At 57.9% G+C, this 20,909-nt stretch overlaps 1 protein-coding gene across 3 annotated transcripts; it reads right to left on the bottom strand.

Moving 5' to 3' along the window:
- Positions 1-323: 323 nt before the first annotated feature.
- On the bottom strand, positions 324-19,479 carry MEF2B (myocyte enhancer factor 2B). 3 transcript variants are annotated; one of them, XM_070461225.1, is made up of 11 exons: positions 16,894-16,915; positions 9,765-9,925; positions 8,272-8,368; positions 4,268-4,349; positions 3,536-3,739; positions 2,362-2,496; positions 1,759-1,906; positions 1,486-1,619; positions 1,304-1,397; positions 1,045-1,156; positions 324-778 (listed from the first exon to the last, which is right to left on the bottom strand). In XM_070461225.1, exons 4-11 carry the CDS (start codon positions 4,319-4,321, stop codon positions 553-555), a joined length of 1,107 nt encoding a protein of 368 aa, XP_070317326.1. In that variant the 5' UTR covers positions 4,322-4,349; positions 8,272-8,368; positions 9,765-9,925; positions 16,894-16,915; the 3' UTR covers positions 324-552. The 3 variants fall into 3 exon arrangements, with proteins under 3 accessions (XP_070317326.1, XP_070317334.1, XP_070317331.1); XM_070461233.1 differs by lacking the exons at positions 8,272-8,368; positions 9,765-9,925 and having other exon boundaries at positions 3,536-3,744; positions 16,872-19,479; XM_070461230.1 differs by lacking the exons at positions 9,765-9,925; positions 16,894-16,915 and having other exon boundaries at positions 3,536-3,744; positions 8,272-9,758.
- Positions 19,480-20,909: the final 1,430 nt, after the last annotated feature.

Genomic DNA, 20,909 nt, shown 5'->3' with positions numbered 1-20,909 from the left:
CCCTCGACCCAACACTCCCAGGAGATGGAGGGTAAATAGCCCAGCCCACTGCGCCTGGAGTGGAATCACTCTAAATGCGTACTCTAGGCAGGCACCTAGGGCCCCCAATGGGCTGTGCACCCACTGCCAGGGGGTCACCTGCTCGTTGGCGCCCCTACAGGGCTTCTCCCCTTACTACACCCCTTTCCAAGCCTCACGGGAGGCCTCTTCTCAGCGTCCGATTCCTTCCGGAGCAGGTGCCCAAACCTAGACAAGGCAAGACTGAGGCCGCTGGAGAAGAGATGGGAGGAGCCGGGCGGGGGCGTGGCTCTGAGCAGCGACAGTTTTGCCCACGGATACCACGTGTGTTTTATTGATGGACACACACACACAGGAAAGGGGAAAGAACCCCCAACCGTGGACCCGAACCCGGCCTCCCCACTCCACGCCCCCATCGCAGAGACAGTGGTAACTGCTGCGTCTTCTCCAAGGACGCAGGGAGGGAGGTTGGGACCCCACGTGCCCTCGCCTGGCCGGACGTGAGGGTCAGAACCGGGGCCACTCCCGGGCCTACTACCGGGGCCAGCCGTCGGCAGTGGGGAGCCGGCGCAGAGGGGGTCCAGGTCGCAGGGGCTCTGCCAGGGGCCGGGCCAGGAGCAAAGGGTAGGGGAAGGTCTTTGGAAAGTCGCTGGGGGGACCGGGGGCCGGGGAGAGGCGCTCGGATTTGATGCTGACTGGAGGGGTGGGTGAGGAGGCGCCGCGGGCCGGGGGCCCATCTTCGCCTAAGCTGCGGCCCCCACTGCAGGGAGAGAGAGAGAGAGGAGCGGGGCCGTGAACTCAGCGAGGAAGCCAGAAAGGTGACCTGGCTTGGGCAAAGACTGGGCAGGAGAACCTTGGGAAAGGAGGGGGTGGCGATCCCTCCTGGGGCCTCCAAAATAGCCGCCCGTCCCACCAGACCCGTCGGGAGGGGCTGTGTGCAGAACCGAGAGTGGCCACCAGGGGTCAGCAGTGTCTAGGGGCTTTGAGAGACTGCCGGGGGTGGGGGGACACAGTTGGGGCACTTACCTAGGCTGCGTGGGGGTTGCCGGGGGCCCATCAGCCCTGGAGGGCTGCCAGGGGGCCAGGGTGGGGGGCTGCAGCAAGCCTGGGGGTGGAGGCGGATCCCCCAGGCCATATTCTGCGGGGGCAAGAAGAGGAGATTGAAGCCCTGACCGTAGGGAGCCCCTCCCCAAGCCTGACCTGCCCTCCCCGCCAGTTTTCAGTTCCGGTGGGCGGGGGAGTGTGGAAACACCCCCCCATACACAAAGCCAGTGCACGTGCATACCTGGGGGGCCTGCAGGGAGGAAGGGGAAGCTCCCGAGCGGGGGTCCGGGGGCGGCGGCGGAGCAGGGACTCTGCAGGCCACCGTAGAGGCCTCTCTGCGGGGAGACAGGGTAAAGGGGAGCCCGGGATCCACAGCCAGGCCGCCCTGCCCCCGCAGCCCTTCCACCGCTCCCCCTCACTCACCGAGCTGCTCAGTCCCCCTCGGGTCCCCGCCAGGCCGCCAGGCAGGTCTGGCCTCCGCCCGTCTGCTGCCAGGTACAGGGGGGGTGGTGTCTTGCTGGCGAGATGGCTCGGCGAGAAGAGAGGGTGCGCCAGGCCTGGGGAGCAGGGGACCCCCAGAGGAGGCAGGCGGCCACGTCATCTGATGAAGTCTGAGGTCCAGAGTGACGCCCACAGCCGAGCACAGCCCCCCGGAACCTCCACTGCCCCCACCCCGGGCCTGTGCCCCGTGCTCACCTGGGGGTCCAGCTTTGGGGGCTGCTGGCCGGAAAGGGGATGGGCGGCTCTGGGCAGGCAGGGCCTCCCCAAGTCCAGTGGGTTCGCAGGCCGGTGGGGGCAGCGCCCCATATACTATATCCGGGCTGGGCATAGTGGGGGCTGCGGGCTGCGGGCAGAGAGACAGGATTGGTTGGGGAACACGGAGATAAGGGCATCAATTCAACCTAGAAAATCCCAGTGAGTCGAAGGGCCAGCTTCCTCTTCTGGAAGCCCTCATTCCTCCTCCCTCTGGCCTAACACCACGTGGTTGGGGAGCCTGTGACTCCTTGGCAGCTAGGCCCAGAGCTGAAACTTCTTACTGAGCAAAGGATGGGTCCCCAGGGGGCTTCCCAGGTTCAGATAAACCAAAGAAATAAAAGAAGAAGGAACTGCTGCCTGTTGAACTCTTTTCCATCCTTCAAAGCCCCTACTATAATCCCTACTCCTCCAGGAAGCCTTCCCTGCCCCCCCCCGACTCTAGGAATCCTGGTCTTGAGTCCTTCTTGCAGTCTCAGCGCCAGCCACTTGGGCCTCAGAAGTAGGGGGAGGGCCCCATGCAAGGCGGGACAGGGGGTCACTTACATAGAGCCGGGGCCGGGGCAGGGCTGGGTCACCGCCGTCACCTGCCAGCCTACGCAGCTTCTCTCCTGGCCCCTCAAGCCCCTCGTCTGGCTCCAGCTCGGGTCCGTCAAGGCCCACACCCCTCCGCTTCAGTGTCTGTGGGAAGGGGAGACAGCAGGGTGACACCCCCATCCCACCTAGCTCTGTGGGCAGGTAGGGTGCAGGCACAGCTGCTCCAGCTAAATCCCGTTAACCAAACACCCCAGGGAGTTGTCATCTAGTAACCTCCCACCGTACATGAGAGAAGGGCTGTCCTGCCTTGGGGCCAGAGAGGCCCAGGTCACGCAGCCGGGGCGGAGATCCACCCAGGCCTGCTGGCATTATCCTTATGCTCCTCCTGAGCATGATTTGGTTTCTCCATTCTGTGCCCAGGCGCAGCCTCAGAGCCTGGCATGCAGTAGGTGGTTAATGAGCATCAGCTAGTTGAGCATCTACAGGCTCCTTTACAGGCTCTCCTATGCTGTCACCCCCCTGGGACCAGTGATCTCCATACCCCTAGACCCCTACCTCTCCTCTACCAGCTTCTCCCCACTGTCTGTCACCTCGGGGCTCCCCAGACCGTCAGTCCTAACCCGGGGCTCTGTCCACCCAGTGGCTTCAGCTTCCCTTTCCGGGTAAAGATGTCCAGATCCAAAGTGACAGTGATCTTGGCGCCACAACTACTGAGCCTGTGCGCTCTCCAGCCCACACTCCACGAGGGAAGCCCGCCTGTGACGTCTGAAGAGAAGCCCACGAGCCACAGTGAGGGCCCAGTGAAGACCCAGCACAGCCAAAATCCAAAAGGAAAAAATAAATAAAGTGATAGTGACCTTGCCCATCCTGGGTGGTGCTGGGCAGCTGCCCCTGGAAGGGCCTCTCCATCACCCCAGACCTGCTCTGACTGCGTGCATGTGTGCATGCGAGCTCAGTCGCTCAGTGGTGTTTGGTTCTTTGCGATGCTATGGGCTCTAGCCTGCCAGGCTCTTTTATACAGGAAGTCTTCCAGGCAAGAATACTGGAGTGGGTTGCCATTTCCTCTCCAGGGGATCCAGCAAAGCCAAACTGCAATGCTCATCTTTGGTGCAAACCAAGAGTCCCTAGGCTCTGAGTGCGCAGAGCGCCGGGCCCGCGCGGCCAGGGAGGAGGCCCCGGGTACCTCGAGGATGTCGGTGTTGGTGCGGCTCTCGTGCGGCTCGCTATACTCAGTGTACTTCAGAAGCACCCGGTCCATGTCTGTGCTGGCATACTGGAAGAGGCGATTGGAGCTGTTGAAGATGATGAGGGCGATCTCACAGTCACAGAGCACGCTCAGCTCATAGGCCTTCTTCATCAGCCCGAACTTCCGCTTGGTAAATGTTACCTGGACTCAGTATGCAAAGGCAGGGCGGGAGAAGACAGAAATGCAGGATGGTGAGAGGGGAGGCCGAGAGGCCTGTCTCTGCATGAGCATGCTTCATGATTTCATGCCTTTGTGTGTGCTCTTTCCAGTTGTACCACCCTTCACTTCTCAGCCTGGCAAGCTCCTACTGATGCTTCAAAACCTGGCCCCATGTCCTCTCCTTTGGGAGGTCTCCCTTGGTCTCCAGGCAGATCCCACACTCCCTCTCTGAGCTTCCCCAGCTCTGCACCTGTCTCTGGCCCAGCACTTTGAGTTGGATGTGTTTGTGTTGAGTTCCATCTCCCCTGTGACTGGGGCTCCAGTCATCACAGAGAATCAATGAATACACCATCATGAGAAAGAGTAAATGCTACATCTCAAACTCCTGACACTACATCGAGTCTGCTTATTCCCTTGCAGTTCCCCCAAATGGCCAAGCCTCTGCCCAGGCTGTGTTTCTTCTGCCAGGAAAGCCTTTCCCCCAGCCACCATTCCACCCAGTGAACTCACCTGCCGATTCCTTTGGTCCAGAATACGTGAGATCTGAATTTTTTTCCTCCCCATGTCCCAGGCTGGGTGGAGTGTCCTTTTTCTGGAGGTTGGGGTGGGGGAGGGAAAGAGAACAGAGTGGGTGGATGGAAAGTGGGGACAGGCACCCCAGCATACCCTCTATCTTCCTGCTACCCCTGCCAGGAGACAGTGGGGGAGAATGAGGTGGGCTGGGTCACCCCCACATCTCACACCCTCAACCAGCCCAGGATGCATCAAATGCTCACTGAACACTTTCAGACCAATGCCTTATAAGGAAAAGATTGACCAAGGGGGAAAGATTGAGAGGTACAGGTGCCCCCAACTGAGGCTCTAAAGCAAAACACGCTGATAACTGTGGGACCTCAGGGGAGCCTGACCCCGTCTGTGTGTGGAGATACCAGCACACCGCCCTGCCCAGCGCTGCTGGGGCGTAAAATGAGCTAAGCCACACAGGGACTCGGGCCTGCCCTGCGGACAGCAGGTGCCGCGGGTGCACCGCTGTCAGGGGCGCCGGCGGCCTGCAGTCCACAGCAGGCCAGCCGACGAGGGCACCCAGCGGGGCTCAGCGATCCAGGAGTAAGCCTGACCCACACGGCAGACACTTTTCAACTCGTTCAATCCACCCACGGCGGCCCTTCCATGAGCAAAGTTGAGGGCTGTGGTTACCAGAAAACATACATTAAAATATATATAAAACACATGTTTAAAAATTGCATTGCGAGTGGAAAAGACTAGAAGGAAATACTCAAGCTGGGAGTCCGTGCTGGGTGGAAATTTATGGGTTTTTAAAAATTGAGGTGCAACTCACTTAACATAAAATTTGCCATTTTAACATGTGCAATTCAGTGACGTTTAGAGCATTCATGATGTTGTGCAAGCATCATCTCTACCTAGTTCCAGAAACTTTACATCCTCTGCAAAGGAGACCCCAGGGGCTTTCCTGGCAGTCCAGTAGTTAAGACTCCGTGCTTCCACTGCAGGGGGTTGGGTTCAATCCCTGGCCAGGGAAATAAGATCCCATATGCAGTTTGGCAAGACCAAAAAACCAAAACCAAACAAACCAAAAACCCGGAAAGCAAAACAAAGAGAAGACCCAGCCCCATAGCAGCCACTCCCCATTCCCCCTTCCTCAGCCCCTGCAACCACTAATCTATGGATTTGGCCTGTTCTGGACATTTCTTATAAGTGGAATCATACAATGTGTGGCCTTTTCATCCTTTCTTTTTTCATTTTTATCTTTTGAATTATCTAACTTTTTTCCCTCAGTGATTAAAGATTTCTATTTTTAAAAATGTGTATTGGTTGGGGGGTGGGGAGCACTTCCCCGGAGGTTCAGTGGTTAAGACTCTGTGCTTCCACCTCAGGGTGCTTGGATTGGATCCCTGGTCGGGGAACTAAGATCCCACATGCTGCATGGCACAGCCAAAAAGCAGAAATAAAAACGGGGGGAGCCTGAGAGAAACCCCATCCCTGACCTACTCTCCAGTGGGGGGAGGGGGAATCCCCTGGGAAGACTCACACTTGGAAACTTCAGACTGGGAGGAGGGGTGGGCTCATGCAAACTAGAGAGAAAGCCTGGACCCCTCCTCATGGGGATCTGGGATCTCCCTGGTGGGGGCCCCAAGGTGAGCATGGGCAGCTCAGGGAGGGCAACAAGTAACCAAGACCTGGCCCCAGCCTTCCCCAGCAGCACCCAGGCAAGGCTCCTGGGATCAAGGAATCATATCGCCTGTCCTGCAGCCCCCACCCCAGGGCTCCTGAGACCCCTCCGCCAACCCCATGACCACACTCCACCCCCGCAGTGTCATAGGTGACTGAGGCCACGCCACAGGCCTTCCCCAGGATGAGGTGGGCCCGTGCTCAGGTCCCAGCCAGCCTCAGACCAGAAGAGAGGTCGTCAGTAAGGGCGGCCTCTCCCTGGGCCTCAGTTTGCGGTTCTGTGAATGGGGTGGGTATGAAACGCAGAGTACCTCACACAAAGCCTGAGAATGAGGTCTTGGGAAGTGTAGGGAAATGCAGGTCTGTCTCTGGGAGAAACACACCCCAGCCCGAGGGGCCTGGGGGTGCTCCCCATCTTCCCAAAGATCCAGAGCTGGAAATGTGAGTCACCCCAGCCTGTCACATGCAGCCCACTAGGTCACCCCAGGCACACCCTCCACCTTCCCTGGTCTGGGTCTCTGAGTAGTTACGACTATGCGGAGTCCAGGCCAAAATGAGCCACCATGGCCCCCCAGCTCCAGCCTGACTTGCTAAATTTAACCTTTGGGGCTAATTTTAATCCCTGTCCGGAATCAGGCTAGTTCCCACGGCTGGGATGCATTATCCCCGCCCTGACGGGTCCCTGGGGACAGGAGGAGGGCACTGGCCCGGAGGCCTTGGTGCCAAGATGATTCCGGAAATGCCCCCCACGCCTGGAATCCCATGGGAATGTGGGCCTTGGACATGAGTCTCGGGGTCTGGAAGATCCAACTTTGGCCCCTTCTCCATCTGCCCCCATTTTAGACAAGGACCTCCTGGCCGGGGCAGGGTTCACATAATGGGGGTGCCCCCGAGAGCCAGACGGTCAGGAGGCGGACTCTGAACTGAGACTCAAGAGCTGAGACAGGAAGTGAGTTTCAGGCAGAGGGAATGGCAGGTGCAAAGTCCCTGAGGAAGAAGAAGACCCATCAACAAGGCTGCAGTGAGGGAGAAGTGCAGAGGCAGGACCACCCCGGGTCCGCTGAGCTGCAGCGAGGCCTCTGGGTTTCGGTCTAAGAGCAATGGAGAGCCATGCGGATGGGGCTTCATCAAGAAGGGACAGGACTTTAAAAACTTGAACATGGGGACTTCCCTGGCAGCCCAGTGGTTAAGACTCTGCATTCCTAATTCAGGGGACCAGGTCTGATCCCTGGTCAGGAAACTAGATCCCATATGCCTCAACTGAGATCCAGGGTGTTGCAGCTAAAACCTGATATAGCCCCAAATAAAAAAAAAACAACAACAACAACCTGGTGCACTCAGAAAAAAAAAAAAACAAAACCTTGGTCATAGCTGTCATGGGGAGCAGGACTCGTGGAGGCAGAGGTAAAGAGGACAGGACGCTGCAGGGAGGCCAGAGCTGTGTCCGTCTGGGCCGAGCCCGGGGCTGGGCCCCCTCTGCGCTGGGCCCGAGTCTTGCACTGTAAGTCACTGTGCTCTGGGCTCTTCGGCTCCTCGAGAGGCCACCAGGTCCTCTGCCATCTCCGGAGGCAGGCCTGACAGGTGCAGATGGACTCATGCAGGGCTTTGAGTCTTCTGACCCTTGGTGACTTTGGAACCCCCAGTCTTCACCTAGGAACCAAGTCACCCCCTGCTCTGGTCCTGGAGGGGTCTACCCAGCACATAGCTCTGATCATGCCCCTTCTTCATGACACACTCCTCACGGCCCCCCACTGCCCTCAGGAGGAAGGAAGTTCCGGTCCTCAATCCGGCATTCAAGGCCCTGCCCACTCTTCTCCACCTTCAACAAAACGTCTGTTTGAAATCCCCTTCTTGCCTGTTCTGCACCTGGCCAACTCCTATTCACACTTCAAAACCCAGCTCAAGAAACCCATTCCTTCAGGAAGCCCTCCCTGGCCTCTCACTCTGGTCTCCCTCCGCCTCCATCCTTCCCCTCGAGTCCTGGCACTGGGCTGTCGGATGGGGGGTCGTATATCCTCCACTCTCCTTCTCCCCTAGCCTGGAAGACCCTTAGGACCAGACACAGGGGTGACTGGGAAGATATGGAGTGGGTCAAGAGGGACACGTCTGAACTCCCCTCAGCTTCCCTCAACAACTTCCTCTCAGACTCCCCCAGCTGACTCCCTACCCAGAAATACACGCGCATGCAAATCCAACCGCTCAGCGTTGACCTGCCTCAGGCCCAGGTGTGAAGGGCCTGCCAAGGAATGCAGAGGCGGGAGGCCCAGGGTGTGCATATATATTTGTACTCACATGCAAATCCCCACCCTGAGCCGCAGACAGACCTGGCGGCCAGTTCTCCAGATGTTGGCGTGATGGTGATCGGAACTGCTGGGGGGAGGTGGTGGTGCGAGCTGAATGTGCAGGGCACGAGGCAGGAGGCTGAGGTTAGGAGAGGCTGAGGTTGGGGAAGGCCTCTTCTGGGCACAAGCCCCCCGCCCCCCCCCCACCAAGGTCCAGCTAGAAAGCCTAGGGCTTGTTGCATCTGCCCAGCAGAGTGGCAGAGGTGAACCCATCAACCCAGGAAAGGGAAGAAGAGCCAGAAGAAATCCAAGAGGGCACTTCAACGGAGGAAGCATGCAGCTGGGCCTCAGTGGGAGGGCTGGATGGGGGCCTGAGCACATGGGCAGGGGAGTGGGCATTTGAAGTCAAGAGTCCAGTACCTCCCTATCCCTAACTTTGTACCCCATTTATCAAGTGCCAACCATTGTGATAAACTGACCTCAAAAGAAATAGAAAGCTCAAGTAGACCAATGACCATGGAAGATTAAAAAAGTGTCTTGAGACCTACCATTAAAAGGATAACAGGCCCCTACAGTTTTATAGCTGTTTTATCAAAGCTTAGAGGACAGGAAAGTGAAATTTAAACTAACTCAGACCTTTAAAAACAGGGGCACTCCAAGTCATTTTAATGCAACTCTTATAGGTCAGAACCTAAGTCTAAAAAGAGAGACGTATTGACCACAGAAGGGGCAATGTTAGTAGCCAGGGATTCAAGGAAGACCTCGCTGAAGAGGTGACGTTTGACCTGAGACCAGAGGCACAGGAAAGGCACAGGCAACAAAGGGAAGAGTCACAGAGAAGATCTGGTGGAAGGGTGTCCCAGGCAGGGGGAACTGCAAGGACAAAAGCTCAGAGTGCTCATGAGCTTGACATTTTGGAAACAGCAAAGAAGTCTGAATGGCTGGACAACGTGAACAAGGGAGAGAGGGGAGGGGGATGGTGGTGGTGGGAGTGGGGTTTGGATCACGTAGGTCCTTGTGGGCCATGGTGAAGGCCCACTCTGAGGGCATTAGGGAGCTATAGAGAATTGGGGGGCAAAGGAGTACCTAGATATGATTGTGACAGTTTAAAATCCCCCCGTATTTTCATGCATTGCTGGTGGGAGGGGAAAGAAGAGCCACTCTGAAAAACTGTCTGGCATCTACTAAAGCTGAACAAGCAGCTACCCTCCAACCCAGTGATCCCCTTGTATTTACAGAAGACAAATGGGCCCATGTAAGAAATCACACAAACAAGAACATTCTCAGCAACTTCATTCATCATAGCCCCAAACTGGAAATGATTCAAATGCCCTCAGTGGGAGAACTGACAACTACTTTCTGCTAAATTCTATGGTGGGCTACTATACAGCACAGAAAAAGGATGCGTCTCAGCTCCACACAATCGCACAGGTGAACCTCCCAGATCATGGGCTGATTCAACAATATTGGGCTCTGCAGAGGGGACAAGCCATGTGATTCCATTGATACGAAGTTCCAGAACAGGCAAAACTCACCTCCAGTGATGGATATGAGCACAGTGGCCACGCTAAGCAGGTGCTGTGACAGGATAGTGCAAGTCAGGGGCTGGAGTGTTCTGTTCCCTGGACCAGCTGCATTCAGTTGGTGGAAGTTTTTCAGCCCTACTCCAATGATTTCTGCATTTCCCTCTATGTGACTTAACCAAAAGGATTTTTAAAAAAGTACCCCACCCCCGCCCCAACTCAGGTTGCTGCGAGGACAGCATCTGCCTGGGTAGGAGTGAGATGACAGGGAGAAGCTGGGGCAGACGTCCAGGCAGGAGATGTGGGGCCTGAACTGAGGCCGGGGCTGCAGGAAGGCAGAGAGGATTGGCTGTTGGCAACGGAGGGGACAGGATATGATGGTGGCATAAGCCTGGGGTTGGAGGGAGCCTGGGGCCTCAGGCCTGAGCATTATTTGTGGGGGAAACTGAGGGTGCGTGTGGTGCATACATGCATGTTAAGTCATGTTCAACTCTTTGCGACCCCATGGACTATATACCCCGCCAGGCTCCTCTGTCCATGGAATTCACCAGGCAAGAATACTGGAGTGGGTTGCCATTCCCTTCTCCAGGGGATCTTCCCAACCCAGGGATCAAAACCAACTCTCCTGAATTGCAGGTGGGTTCTTTACCGCTGAGCCACCGGGGAAGCCCCAAACTGGGGGTACACAGGAAGATTTCATAAGCACCTGGAGCATGACTAAGTCTCTACTGTGACAGCTGTGGTCACTAAGTCCATCAACAAGCACCCCTGAAGTCCTCCAGGCCGTGACTGTCACCTCCCTCTAAGAGGCCTCTCAGTGCCCTGGTGATGGAGGTGGAGGTCTGGAGGGAATCCCACCCTCCCCTCACCCTTCACTGTGGGCCTCTTCATGTGGAAGGACTCAGCTTTCTCATCTATAAGTGGGAGTGAGAATCCATCCGCCACCAGCTGAGGAGGAGGGGGCAGAGGAGGGGTCTTTTGACCTTGTCTCTGGACTCCCAGAAGCCAGAAGGCAGAGGGGCTTTGGAGCTGGGGTGCTGAGTCAGCGTGCGATCTTGCGAGGCCACGGGGACCCTTCCTGTGGCAGGCTGGGCGACATCAGGCCCCTACCTGCCCCCTCTCCATAAAGCGGGTCATGGCATCCTGATCTCAAAGGCTCTGCAGCGAGGGTCTGAGATAAAACACCAGGAGCTGTCGCGTTCCCCTTCTTGGCTCTCAGCGGGCTCTAATGGAGGGGCCAGCAGCAGTCAGGCTGCCCAACCCTCGAGCCCAGAGGCCACAGTGTGGCGGGGTACCCAGGCCGGGAAGGAGGGGAGGAAAGGAGAAGTGAGAGGCAGGTGGGTGGCGGGGGGAGGTGAGGGCTCAGGGGACGCGGCGAAGCGGGGAGGGGTCGCTGTGCCTGGGCCCTGCAGCAAATCAGCCCAGCAGCCCGGCCTCACGCAACCCTGGCGGTGGTTTCATCACCTGTTCCCCAAGCACCTCGTTACGGGCGACAGGAAGAGCCCCTTGGAAAGTCGGGACCCCCCCTCCCCTCTCTTGAGGGCTCCGGCGGCTCTGACCCCAGCTGCTGGAGACCCTCCCCCACCCCAGCCGGGGCCCTGGGCCGTCTCCTCCCCGGGGAGCCTGCGGAGATGGAGGCCCAGGTGGGGGGGCACTGTGGGTGACCTAGGGGCTGGCTAGCCCACAGCGGCCCCTCTCCTGCCCTCGGGAGAAGGCGGGCTCTGGCAGTGACTCCTGTGTGGCCAAGCCTCTCCGGGCCTCAGCTTCCTACCCCAGAAGATGGGGAGATCCGGGGACACCTCCCTGAGTTGGGGGAGCTCTCTGCACAGGTGCGGTTGAGATGCTGGAGCCGAACTCCCTAGGGGCTTCTCCGCTCAGCCCGGGGGTGCCCAGGGCGGACTGAGGGCACCAGGCAGGCCCAGGAAGGGTGCTGGGGGCAGGCGGCTCAGGCGGACAGCCCTTCCTCACACCCACAGACGCGGCTTTGGGAGACGCCCCTTATAGGGAGCCTCCCCGAAACACGTGCAGTCCACAGTTCTTGCAGACCCCCCTCAAACCCACATGGCACACGTATCCCGCAGACCAGACACGGATGCCCAGGTACACAGAGACCTCTCCCACGCACACGGGGTCCCCACCACATGCCGATCCCCCAAATGCACACAAACCCTCATCATGTGCAGACAGCCCCAAACACACCGTGACCCCAAGATGTAACCTTTCCAGACACACATAGAGCTCCCCCAAACACAGGGAGACTCCCCAGATCCATGCTGGCACCCGGACACAGATCGGGCCTCTGTCTCTGCAGGGATAGCGCCCACCCTCTGGCTTCCTGAGGCAGGGTGGGAGCACTCCCCAGGGGAGAGATGCAGGTTAGGGGGTGGGGGTTCTGCGGGTGGGGTGAGGGGGCCGGAGGGCCTCAGGGATCATATGTATGGACACAGCGTGGGGACCACAGGCTACATAGATGCAGGTGGCAGGGGGCTGTGGGCATCTTCGGGTAGTTCTGGGGACTGGGGGCGGGAGGGGTTGAGGGTGGGATGCGTTAGCCACGTGCTGGCTCTGAATCCCAGAAACCCAGAAGGTTTCAGGTGGAGAAGGCCCTTTGTGGGGGGAGGTCCCTTTGTCTATCGGTCCCTCTGACAATCATGGGGAAACTGAGGCTCAGGTGGGAATCCTCAAACCCCCCTTCACAGACCCCTCTGCAGGCCTGCTTACGGGAGGGCCCAGCGAGGCTGTGTGCTGAGGGGTCTGTGGGCCTGGCTGTGGCTGGGGGCTTGGCCAGACCAGGGTTCCTACCCTGGCTCCACTGAACAGTCAGTGCTTGACATGCTCCAAGCCTGTTTCCCCATCTATGCAGCGGGCCCTGGCGCCCACTCACCTGTGCCTCCACTTTAGAAAGGCCTCATCTAACAACAGACTCGCTCACCTTCTGCCCCATTCCTGGCACCTGAGACACCAGCCCCAGACAGACCTGCCTCCTCTCCATTGCCAGGGCTTTGCCCGCTGTGCCCTCTGTCCTGAACGCCCTTCTCAGACTCACCCAGATTTGAGAAGCTGCTACATGTCCTTCAAGGCTGGGCAGAAATCTCTCTAGGAGCGCTAACTTCGCCAGAGCAGATTTCTCTTTCTCTGTGTAGCTAAGTCATACCAGGTATTTTTGGTGCTTCTTTGTTAGTTTCTCTGATGATCGCGTGGTGTGTGTTAGTCACTCAGTCGTGTCCGCCTCTTTGTGACCCTATGGACCCTGTTGAGCCCGCCAGGCTCCTCTGTCCATGGGACTCTCCAGGCAAGAACACTGGAGTGGATAGCCATTCCCTTCTCCAGGGGGTCTTCCCGACGCAGCAATCGAGCCCGGGTCTCCTGCACTGCAGGCAGACTCTATGGTCTGAGTCTCTCTGAGGTCCATTCCATGAGGGCAGAGGTGGAGACTTCCCAATGCCCAGCAGAGAGTAGGTCTGCAATCACCCTTCCTTGAACGAGCCAACCAACAGCTGCTTAACAAGCAGAAGCATCGGCAATTGGCTCCGTTTCCTCTCAAACACCCCATGGCTCACAGAGCAGGCTCAAGGCCCCCAGCATCCTCACGGGAAAAAGCCCCCAGCACGACGGCCCGCTGGGTGCTGCTCACGCCCCTCTCAGCCCCAGGTTCCTGTGCCCACCCGGGGAGGAAATTACGTCCTGAGGTCATGAGGGCCTGGCTGCCCTGTCCACTGCAGGTCTTGCCAGGAAGGCCGGTTTCTCTGTCACAGCCACTGCAAAATAGACTCATTGCCCCATTCGCCTCCCGTGGGGCTTCAGACCTGTACCTCTGGGGCTGGGAGAGACCGTACATTCAACACCCAACCCCGCCATCTCACACAAGTCAGGGCCCTTGCCCAGCCCAAGGCCGCCAACGATGTCCCCTAAGCTGCAGTGGCAGCTACAGGAACGGCCCAAGGTTTCTCTCTCTTTGTTCCAGAGAAAGATGTCCCCATAGGGCCCCAGAAATTCATCCCCAGAGGCCTGGGCCTCCCTGCTTGGGAAATTAACACATCTGTCAGAGCTGGGCGGAAGGGACTCAGTCCACAGCCCAGCAGAGCAGAGATGCAGCCGGGGGGGACCCAACCTGGGGCCCCTGGGGCATCCCTGGTCCCCACTTTCTTCCCCCAGAAATAACTATGGCTCACCAAGGTGTCGGGGATACAAGGGCAGGGAGGAGACAGACCCAGCCTGACCTTCTGCACTTCCCAGTCTGGTGAGGGAGAGGACAGACACGTCACAGTGTCAGGGACAGAAGACTCTAACGACGGAATTCTACAGGGGGAGGCGGTGGGGGAGAAAGGGGGAGAAAGCTGCTTTGAACAGAGGGGCCAGAAGAGGCTTTCTGGGAAGGGAAACACAGGGAGGAGAGTACACCCGCCATGAAAGGATGGGGAGAAGGGTGGGTGCAAAGGCCCGGAGGTGGGAATGTGCTAGGTGGGTTCCGGGTATGGCGGAGGTTGGTATTGCGGAGAATGGGTGAGCAACGGGCAACCAGAAGCAGGGAGGCCACAGGGGACTCGGGAATCAGGGCGAGAGAGTGGGCTACAGAGCAACTGAGTCATGGAGGGTCTATGAGTCGGGGTGACGGGCGCCGGGGGCTGCGGTACGATCGCAGATTTTCCGCAGACCCCGTGGCTGCTATGAGGAGGAGTCCTTTAGGTGCAGGACAGCATCCAGCAGGAGATGAGGCTCTGGTTGTGGAAACGGGACAAAGGCAGGCCGGTGTCACAGTAGTGACTCGTTGTGACAGCTGGCCTGCACTGTTCCCTTCCGAAGACCCCAGCTCAACCAGACCCCCAGCTCAACCTCTAGTGAACACGAACCTGGAGGGGGGCAGACAGGGAAGCGGACAGGCCTGAGGCCTGCCTGGTGCCTGGTGGAGGGTGGGGTGAGGTGGGCCGGGATGGGGCCCACAGGCACTCCACTCGGTCATCGTTCGGATGGCACCTCCTGTTTCTGGGTGCCTGCTATCTGCCCGGGGCCCACACCCCACCTCATTTACACACAGGACCAGCCTGACTCAGATAGCCTAGTGAAGCGGAGGCGGCTGCCCTGTTCCACACAGTAGGAAGTAGGCTCCTTCCCAGGGCCACACAGTGGGACCCCAGATTCTCATTCAAGTGTGGGTTTGTATCCCATGGCTGTCGAGCTGCACCCCAAACCCAGCCCCCCTCAGCCCCCCGACCCTGTCCGAGAAGTGGGCCTGGGTACTAGTGGGGTCTGAGACACTCATTTCTGGGCTGCCGGGGGCCAACGGGCAGCCTCACAAGGCCCCCAGGTTGCAGGCACAGGGGACCTCTTTGGGGGTGCTGAGAAATGGGATCCAGTCCTTGTGTACACCTGACTGGGATTCATGAGCCTGGGCGGGGGTGACCTCTCCTACCCCAAATGGGATCCCAGGCGTGTGATAAATCCTCTCCAAAAAATGACATCTGTCTGCAAGTGCCTATGTGCCTCAAACCTTCCGGAAGGTCAAATCCCCAACATGTCTACACTCATTGCATCTGAGTTGGGGTGACAAATGACCTTAATTCCCTCTCTCCTCTAATTTGCATTTTCCAGATGTCTGCCTGGTTGGGTAATGATTTAATGAAATCAATCATTACTTGGAGATGGGAAGTAAGATCAAGCTCAGATTGCTTAGGTCACAAGGGCATCCAGAGAGCTCAGAAAAGGGCAGTGACCTGTCTGAGGTCACACAGAAAGGGGCAAGAGGATGCTGGGGCCAGCCGTTCACTTCTGGCTTTTGTTCTCCTAGGGTCTGAGGGGCAGCCTGGAGCCCATCCTTTCTCTGAGGGGCCTGCATGTTTCCACCTGGCCTCAGTCTTCCCTCCTGCAAAGTGGCAATTTCAGACTAGATAGTGAGTTTCCAGCTCACACAGGCGAGACCCCAGGACCCTCAATGTCCCCAAATTCCATTCCCTGGAAGCCAAGATTCACTTCTGGACATAGGTGATGGAAGGCAGGTATGGGGACAGGAGGGAGCAAGGTTTTCTCCCAAAGCTCCGTTGACTTTTGGAATCAAACACCACACACTTGTCCTTCTGAGTCTAAATACTTTTTTGAACCCCATTTCCTTTACCCCAAGAGCCTGCAAGTGCTCAACCCCAGATGCCAGAGGTCCAGAGGTGCTGACCTTCCCCTGTGAGGGTTCTCAGCCAGGTCAGGCAAAAGGCCTCATCTGTGCCTGACCTCTCAGGTCTGCAGCTTGGGGACAGGGAATAGCCTGGGACTCCGGCTGGTGACGTCCATTGCCCAGGACCCTGAGAGACACAGAGGGTGGGGACCATGACTTGGTCCCCACGAGTAACTCGGCCACCAGTTTGTCATGTGCTGACAACCTCGGGGGGCTGGGACTACTGTTCCTCCGATGAGACACTGAGGCATGGGGAGGAAGTGGCCCAGGCACTTGTGGTCCCCAGCTCAGAGCTCCATGCCCACCGTCCTGCCCGCAGCCACAGAGGCACCCCGTGGGCCCAGCTGAGGCCCCTCGTTCACGGCATGAGGTGGAAACCCCACAGGGTGGGTGAGGGTCATGGCCGTCACAGGCACACGTGGATGCCATGCCACACGAAGGTGCGGGGCCGTGACACACAAGGGCACACTCACGCAGGAAGGCAGGGGACTGTGGTTGTGCACGGGGGCCTCCAGGATGCACAAAGGGGTGTGCCCCAGGAAAAGGAACCGCTGGAGCTCACAGACACAGACCAGAGTCTCATGGCACCACGACTTTAGACACACGACTCCCCAGCGGACATCAAAACCTTCAGCCACAGGCCTTTTGGACACACAACCCCTCAGCAAATGACACACACTCCCTCAGACGTAACTCCTGGACATGCAAACCTTGGGACACTCACCCTTTTGGACACACAGACCTCTCAGGAACAGAACCCTCGAACACACCCCTCAGATTCACACCCCTTGGACATATACCCTTCGGACACACAAACCCTGGACGCATAACCTCTTCAAACTCACAATCCTAGGGCTGCAAACCTCTTACAGACAGCTCTCCCGCGCACAGCAGCACCCTCGGACCCTCAGACTCCTCCCAGATCAAAGATGCCATTCACAGGACGCTGTACAGACCTCGGCCCGACGCGAGACGCACCTGCTCCACCTGGACCCTCCCGCACTGACCGGACGGCAGCGGCTCAGAACTCGGGCCGAGAGCCGGGCTGCCACAGGTGCCTTCAGAGCGGGCGGCCCCGCCCCCGGGAGCTGATTGGGCGCGACGCAAATTTGCATAGAGGGCGTGCCCTACGGGCCACGTTGAGCGGGCACTTGGGCGTGGCCGGGTCCCGGGAGTTCCGGGAGCGGGAATCAGACACTGGAAGACTGTGAGGTGGGGAAATAGTATAATGAGGCAGAGGTCCACGGAAGAGGGCTGGATCAGACTTGGCAGGCATCCCCCGCTGTCAGTGGGCGACCCTGACCTTACTATTGAGCCTGACCGTAATTTGGACCCTGTCTGTAACCCCTGCTATCTCCTACCCTGGACTTACTCCAGCCTAAGTGAAATGTAACTCCGATCGGGACCCTGAGGCCCCAGACATAGAGACCTTCTGGCTGCCAACCCTGACCCTTGCCCTCACCCAGATGCAGGGACTGCAGAAGAGGCTTCTGGGATTGCTTGTGGCCTCACCCAGCTGCGTGCCTTCGGCAGCAGCATGTGTGACCCACATATTTCGACAGGAGAATAACAGAGCCCTCGGTAACTGGGCGCCCTCCTCCTGAAACGGTCATCTTCCGGGACTCGACCCCTCTTCTCTGGGACCCCCGCACCACCCAGGACAGGTCCCAAATCCAGAGGGGGATCAGAGCAGGGTTAGGGAGTGAATCAAGGTGGAAAGGCTTGCAGGATGATTATGACTTTGGACTGGGCAATTCTGGAGAAGCCCCCAGTCTGGTGGGCTTCTCCCAAAGAGGGGGCAATTGTAATGGGCCTTGAAGCCTGAGGAAGAGTTTGGAATTGGTGAGTTTTTCCAAGAGGACTTGCAAGGGGGCAGAGAAAGGGTGCAGAACATTCTTTGGTGGGGTAAGATGAAGCCCGAGCAGTGAGTGGAAGTAGATCGGGCTGGAGGCCCTTTAAAAAAGGGCTTGGAGATAGCAGGAGGGGGCCCAAGTGGGGCAGATGAAAGGGCAGAGTAGTAGGCTGCAATGGCTGTCTGTCCATCTTCTCAGAACACAACAGACGATGGTCAGCCCTCTGGACTCAGGAGGGAATGTGGCGATATTAGCATGTGAGGGAAACTGAGGAAGGGAACAGAGATCCTGGGAGGCTTGTCCTCCCCACACAGCAGTTCCCCTATCTGTGACAAGGGTAGTTTGCACCCCTAGCCTGGAAACAGATTTTTCTTTGAAAAAACAAAAACTAGGGTTGGTGGGGATCAGGTTTCCTGCCTCTCCCACCCTATCCTTGTTGGCCTTCAGTGCCCAACACCAGATGTTCGGGTGTCCCAAGGACACCCCAGGGTGACCCAGGCCAGGCTGGGGGCTTCCGCCTAGGCTCCAAGGCACAGAATGAGTCCTGCAGTGTGTGGAGGTGGCTAGGGAGCCCTGGGCCCCTCGAGGGCCGCTCTGTTTACCTGAGACCGCCCGCTTGCCTCTGATGCAACAGGCAGGCTCTGGTTACGTGAGGGCGGCAGCTGGAGCAGCCCTGGGGGCAGGCAGAGCGGAGCCGGGGGCTGCCCACCGCGGGGCACACCCCCGCCCCTCCCACCACTGGGGCTCCCTTCTGTGCTCTCGCCCCTGCCATGTGGCCCCCTTCCACCTCTCTCGTTCCCAAACCCCCTTCCCAATCCGGTCCAGACACTCTCCCATCATTCACACTGTTTCCTATAATGGCTCCTTCTTGCCTTTACCCCTGTTCCTGTCCTATACATGTGCCCATCACTGGCTGTGTTAGCCTGTGTGGACCCACATCCTCCCCTGGGGCAATCAGGAACCCTGACCTCAGTCTTTTCTGATGAGGGGACCCTCTTAGGAGCTGGAGTAAGAGACTGGGGGTTGAAAGGGAGATTTCAGGGGAGAATGGAATCTGGGAAGAGGGCCTGGTAGATGGGTAAGGTGGACTTGGGTGGGAAGGTAAGGGGTATAGAAGCTGCTCCCCCCAAGTCTCCCTTCTCCATATCCTCTCCCAGAATGTCAGCAGAGGAAGCCTTTGACGGATCCTCCGTGGTAAGGGCAGTGTGGTTCGGTGGGTAGGGCTTCAGGCTTCCTGGGTTCCCACCAGTTCTGACTCCCGCTCGCTGTGTGGCCTCAGGCCAGTCACTTCACTCCTCCGAGCCTGTTTGCTCATGTGAAAAATGGGGACAGCGGTAGTGCCTCCTCAGGAGTAGAAGTGTTTCAAACTCCATCTCTAATACCCCCTCCTCCTCCAAAAGCCTTCATTATCCCCCTTCCATCTGGTGTTCTGACACCCCCATCCTTCTTCCCACCCCAGCGCTGACCCAGAGGTTCAGAAATGCCTGTGTTCATCGTCTCCGGGAGTCTGGGGTCTCCTTGCGAAAGGGCCGTGTGTTGTGGTAGCACAAAAGGGGTGTTTCATGGGTTTCTTGAAAAATTGGAGAGGTTCTGAGTAGTCTAGGGGTCTGGAGACCAACCTTGGGGCAACCAGAGGCCTTGATGAGGGATGAGGTGGGGCTGGCAACGGGCTTCCCAGGGTCAGGACCCTCTTGAGAGGGCAGAGCAGGAGTGAAATAAAAACCAGGATTTGGATCAGGGGCTAAAAATACAAAGTCAAAATTCATGTCTGATTCCTGTCCTGACCACCGTGGACCAACTGCAGGCAAGTCATTGCCCTCTTGGGCCTCCTTTTACTCCATCCAAAGATCTGAAAGCGGGGTTCCACACATTACCCAGGAAGCTCTTCCAGGTCACCTCCACTCTCATGGGCGCTAGGATCCCTACTTGAATGTCCCTTGGCACAAGGAGGTCGTTTCTGAGAGCAAGTCTTAGTGAGCCAGGGAATGCTTCCACCCTGGTGAATAGATAAGGCCGCCAGTGCATGGGGGTAGGTGCGAGGTCTCTCTGGGTAGTGGCCTCTCGAAGTCTTAATTCACTTTCTGGATAACTGGAGCAAGGATTCATGAGGTGAAAAAGGGCTGAGGGTCACGTTGCACTCTCCAGGATCTGCCAAGACTGTAGACAACGACAGCTCAGAGGCGGAGAGCCCCGCCAAGGCTTTGCCTCTTGCGCCCCCTGGCGGTCATCGGGGGTGGGACATCCGCCAGGTGGTGGTTTAGTCGCTAAGTCGTGTCCGACTCTTCACTGTAGGCTGCCAAGCTCCTCTGTCCATGGGCTTCTCCAGGCAAGAATACTGGAGTGGGTTGCCATTTCCTTCTCCAGGTGATCTTCCCGACCCAGGGATCAACCCGGGTCTCCTGCATTGCAGGCTGATTCTTTACCAACTGAGCTATGAGGGAAAACCCAGGGACGTTCACCAGGAGTGAAGGGCAAACTGGCCATATGAATGAAAGGCAAAATTAATCACACCCACCGGGGCGCACAGGACTTGGGGTGGTGGTGGGATCTGACAACTCACAGTCCCGCACAGATCTCTTTGGGAGTACTATTAGTCACTGGCTGAGGTCGTGTTCAGAGGCTGTGGGTGACATGGAGCCTCAGAAGATCTAGGACACCCCATGACTGCTCCCCACTAGCTCACTGTGCCTGAACCATCCAACGCTGGCCCTGCGATTCATGAAATTACATCACTAAGCTGACTGTCTAGGGGGGGTCTGAGCTCTGGGGCCAGGGTTGGTCTGTCTGGCTCACCAGGGCATCCCCTGGGGTAGACAGTGCTGGCTCAGACAGATCAGTGTTTGCTGGATAAATGGCTTCATGGTAGAAGGAGAGATGGACAAGAGGTGGTTCAGAGTGGATGAAGAGAGAGTGTCTCGGGGGGCCAACTACATACCAGTCTGGGCCTACAATAGTGAACCTGAGGCTCCTCCCTCTAAACTGACTTAGGGCAGAGGGAAGACAGAATGGTGGCACACAGACCCCCAGGATACCCCAGGAGAGAAGAGGGAGGGCTGACTGTTTCCTGATGGCGGGAGGCAGTTATTTCTCAATACCTCCAGGTTCCCTGAACCTCCTCCCAGGCCTGCAGGCCCCTCTACA

Source organism: Odocoileus virginianus, chromosome 3 (assembly GCF_023699985.2).
Source record: "Odocoileus virginianus isolate 20LAN1187 ecotype Illinois chromosome 3, Ovbor_1.2, whole genome shotgun sequence".
NCBI classification, from domain to species: Eukaryota; Metazoa; Chordata; class Mammalia; order Artiodactyla; family Cervidae; genus Odocoileus; species Odocoileus virginianus.
The sequence above is the reverse complement of the archived record's forward strand: the minus strand, read 5'-3'. Positions and strand labels throughout refer to the sequence as shown.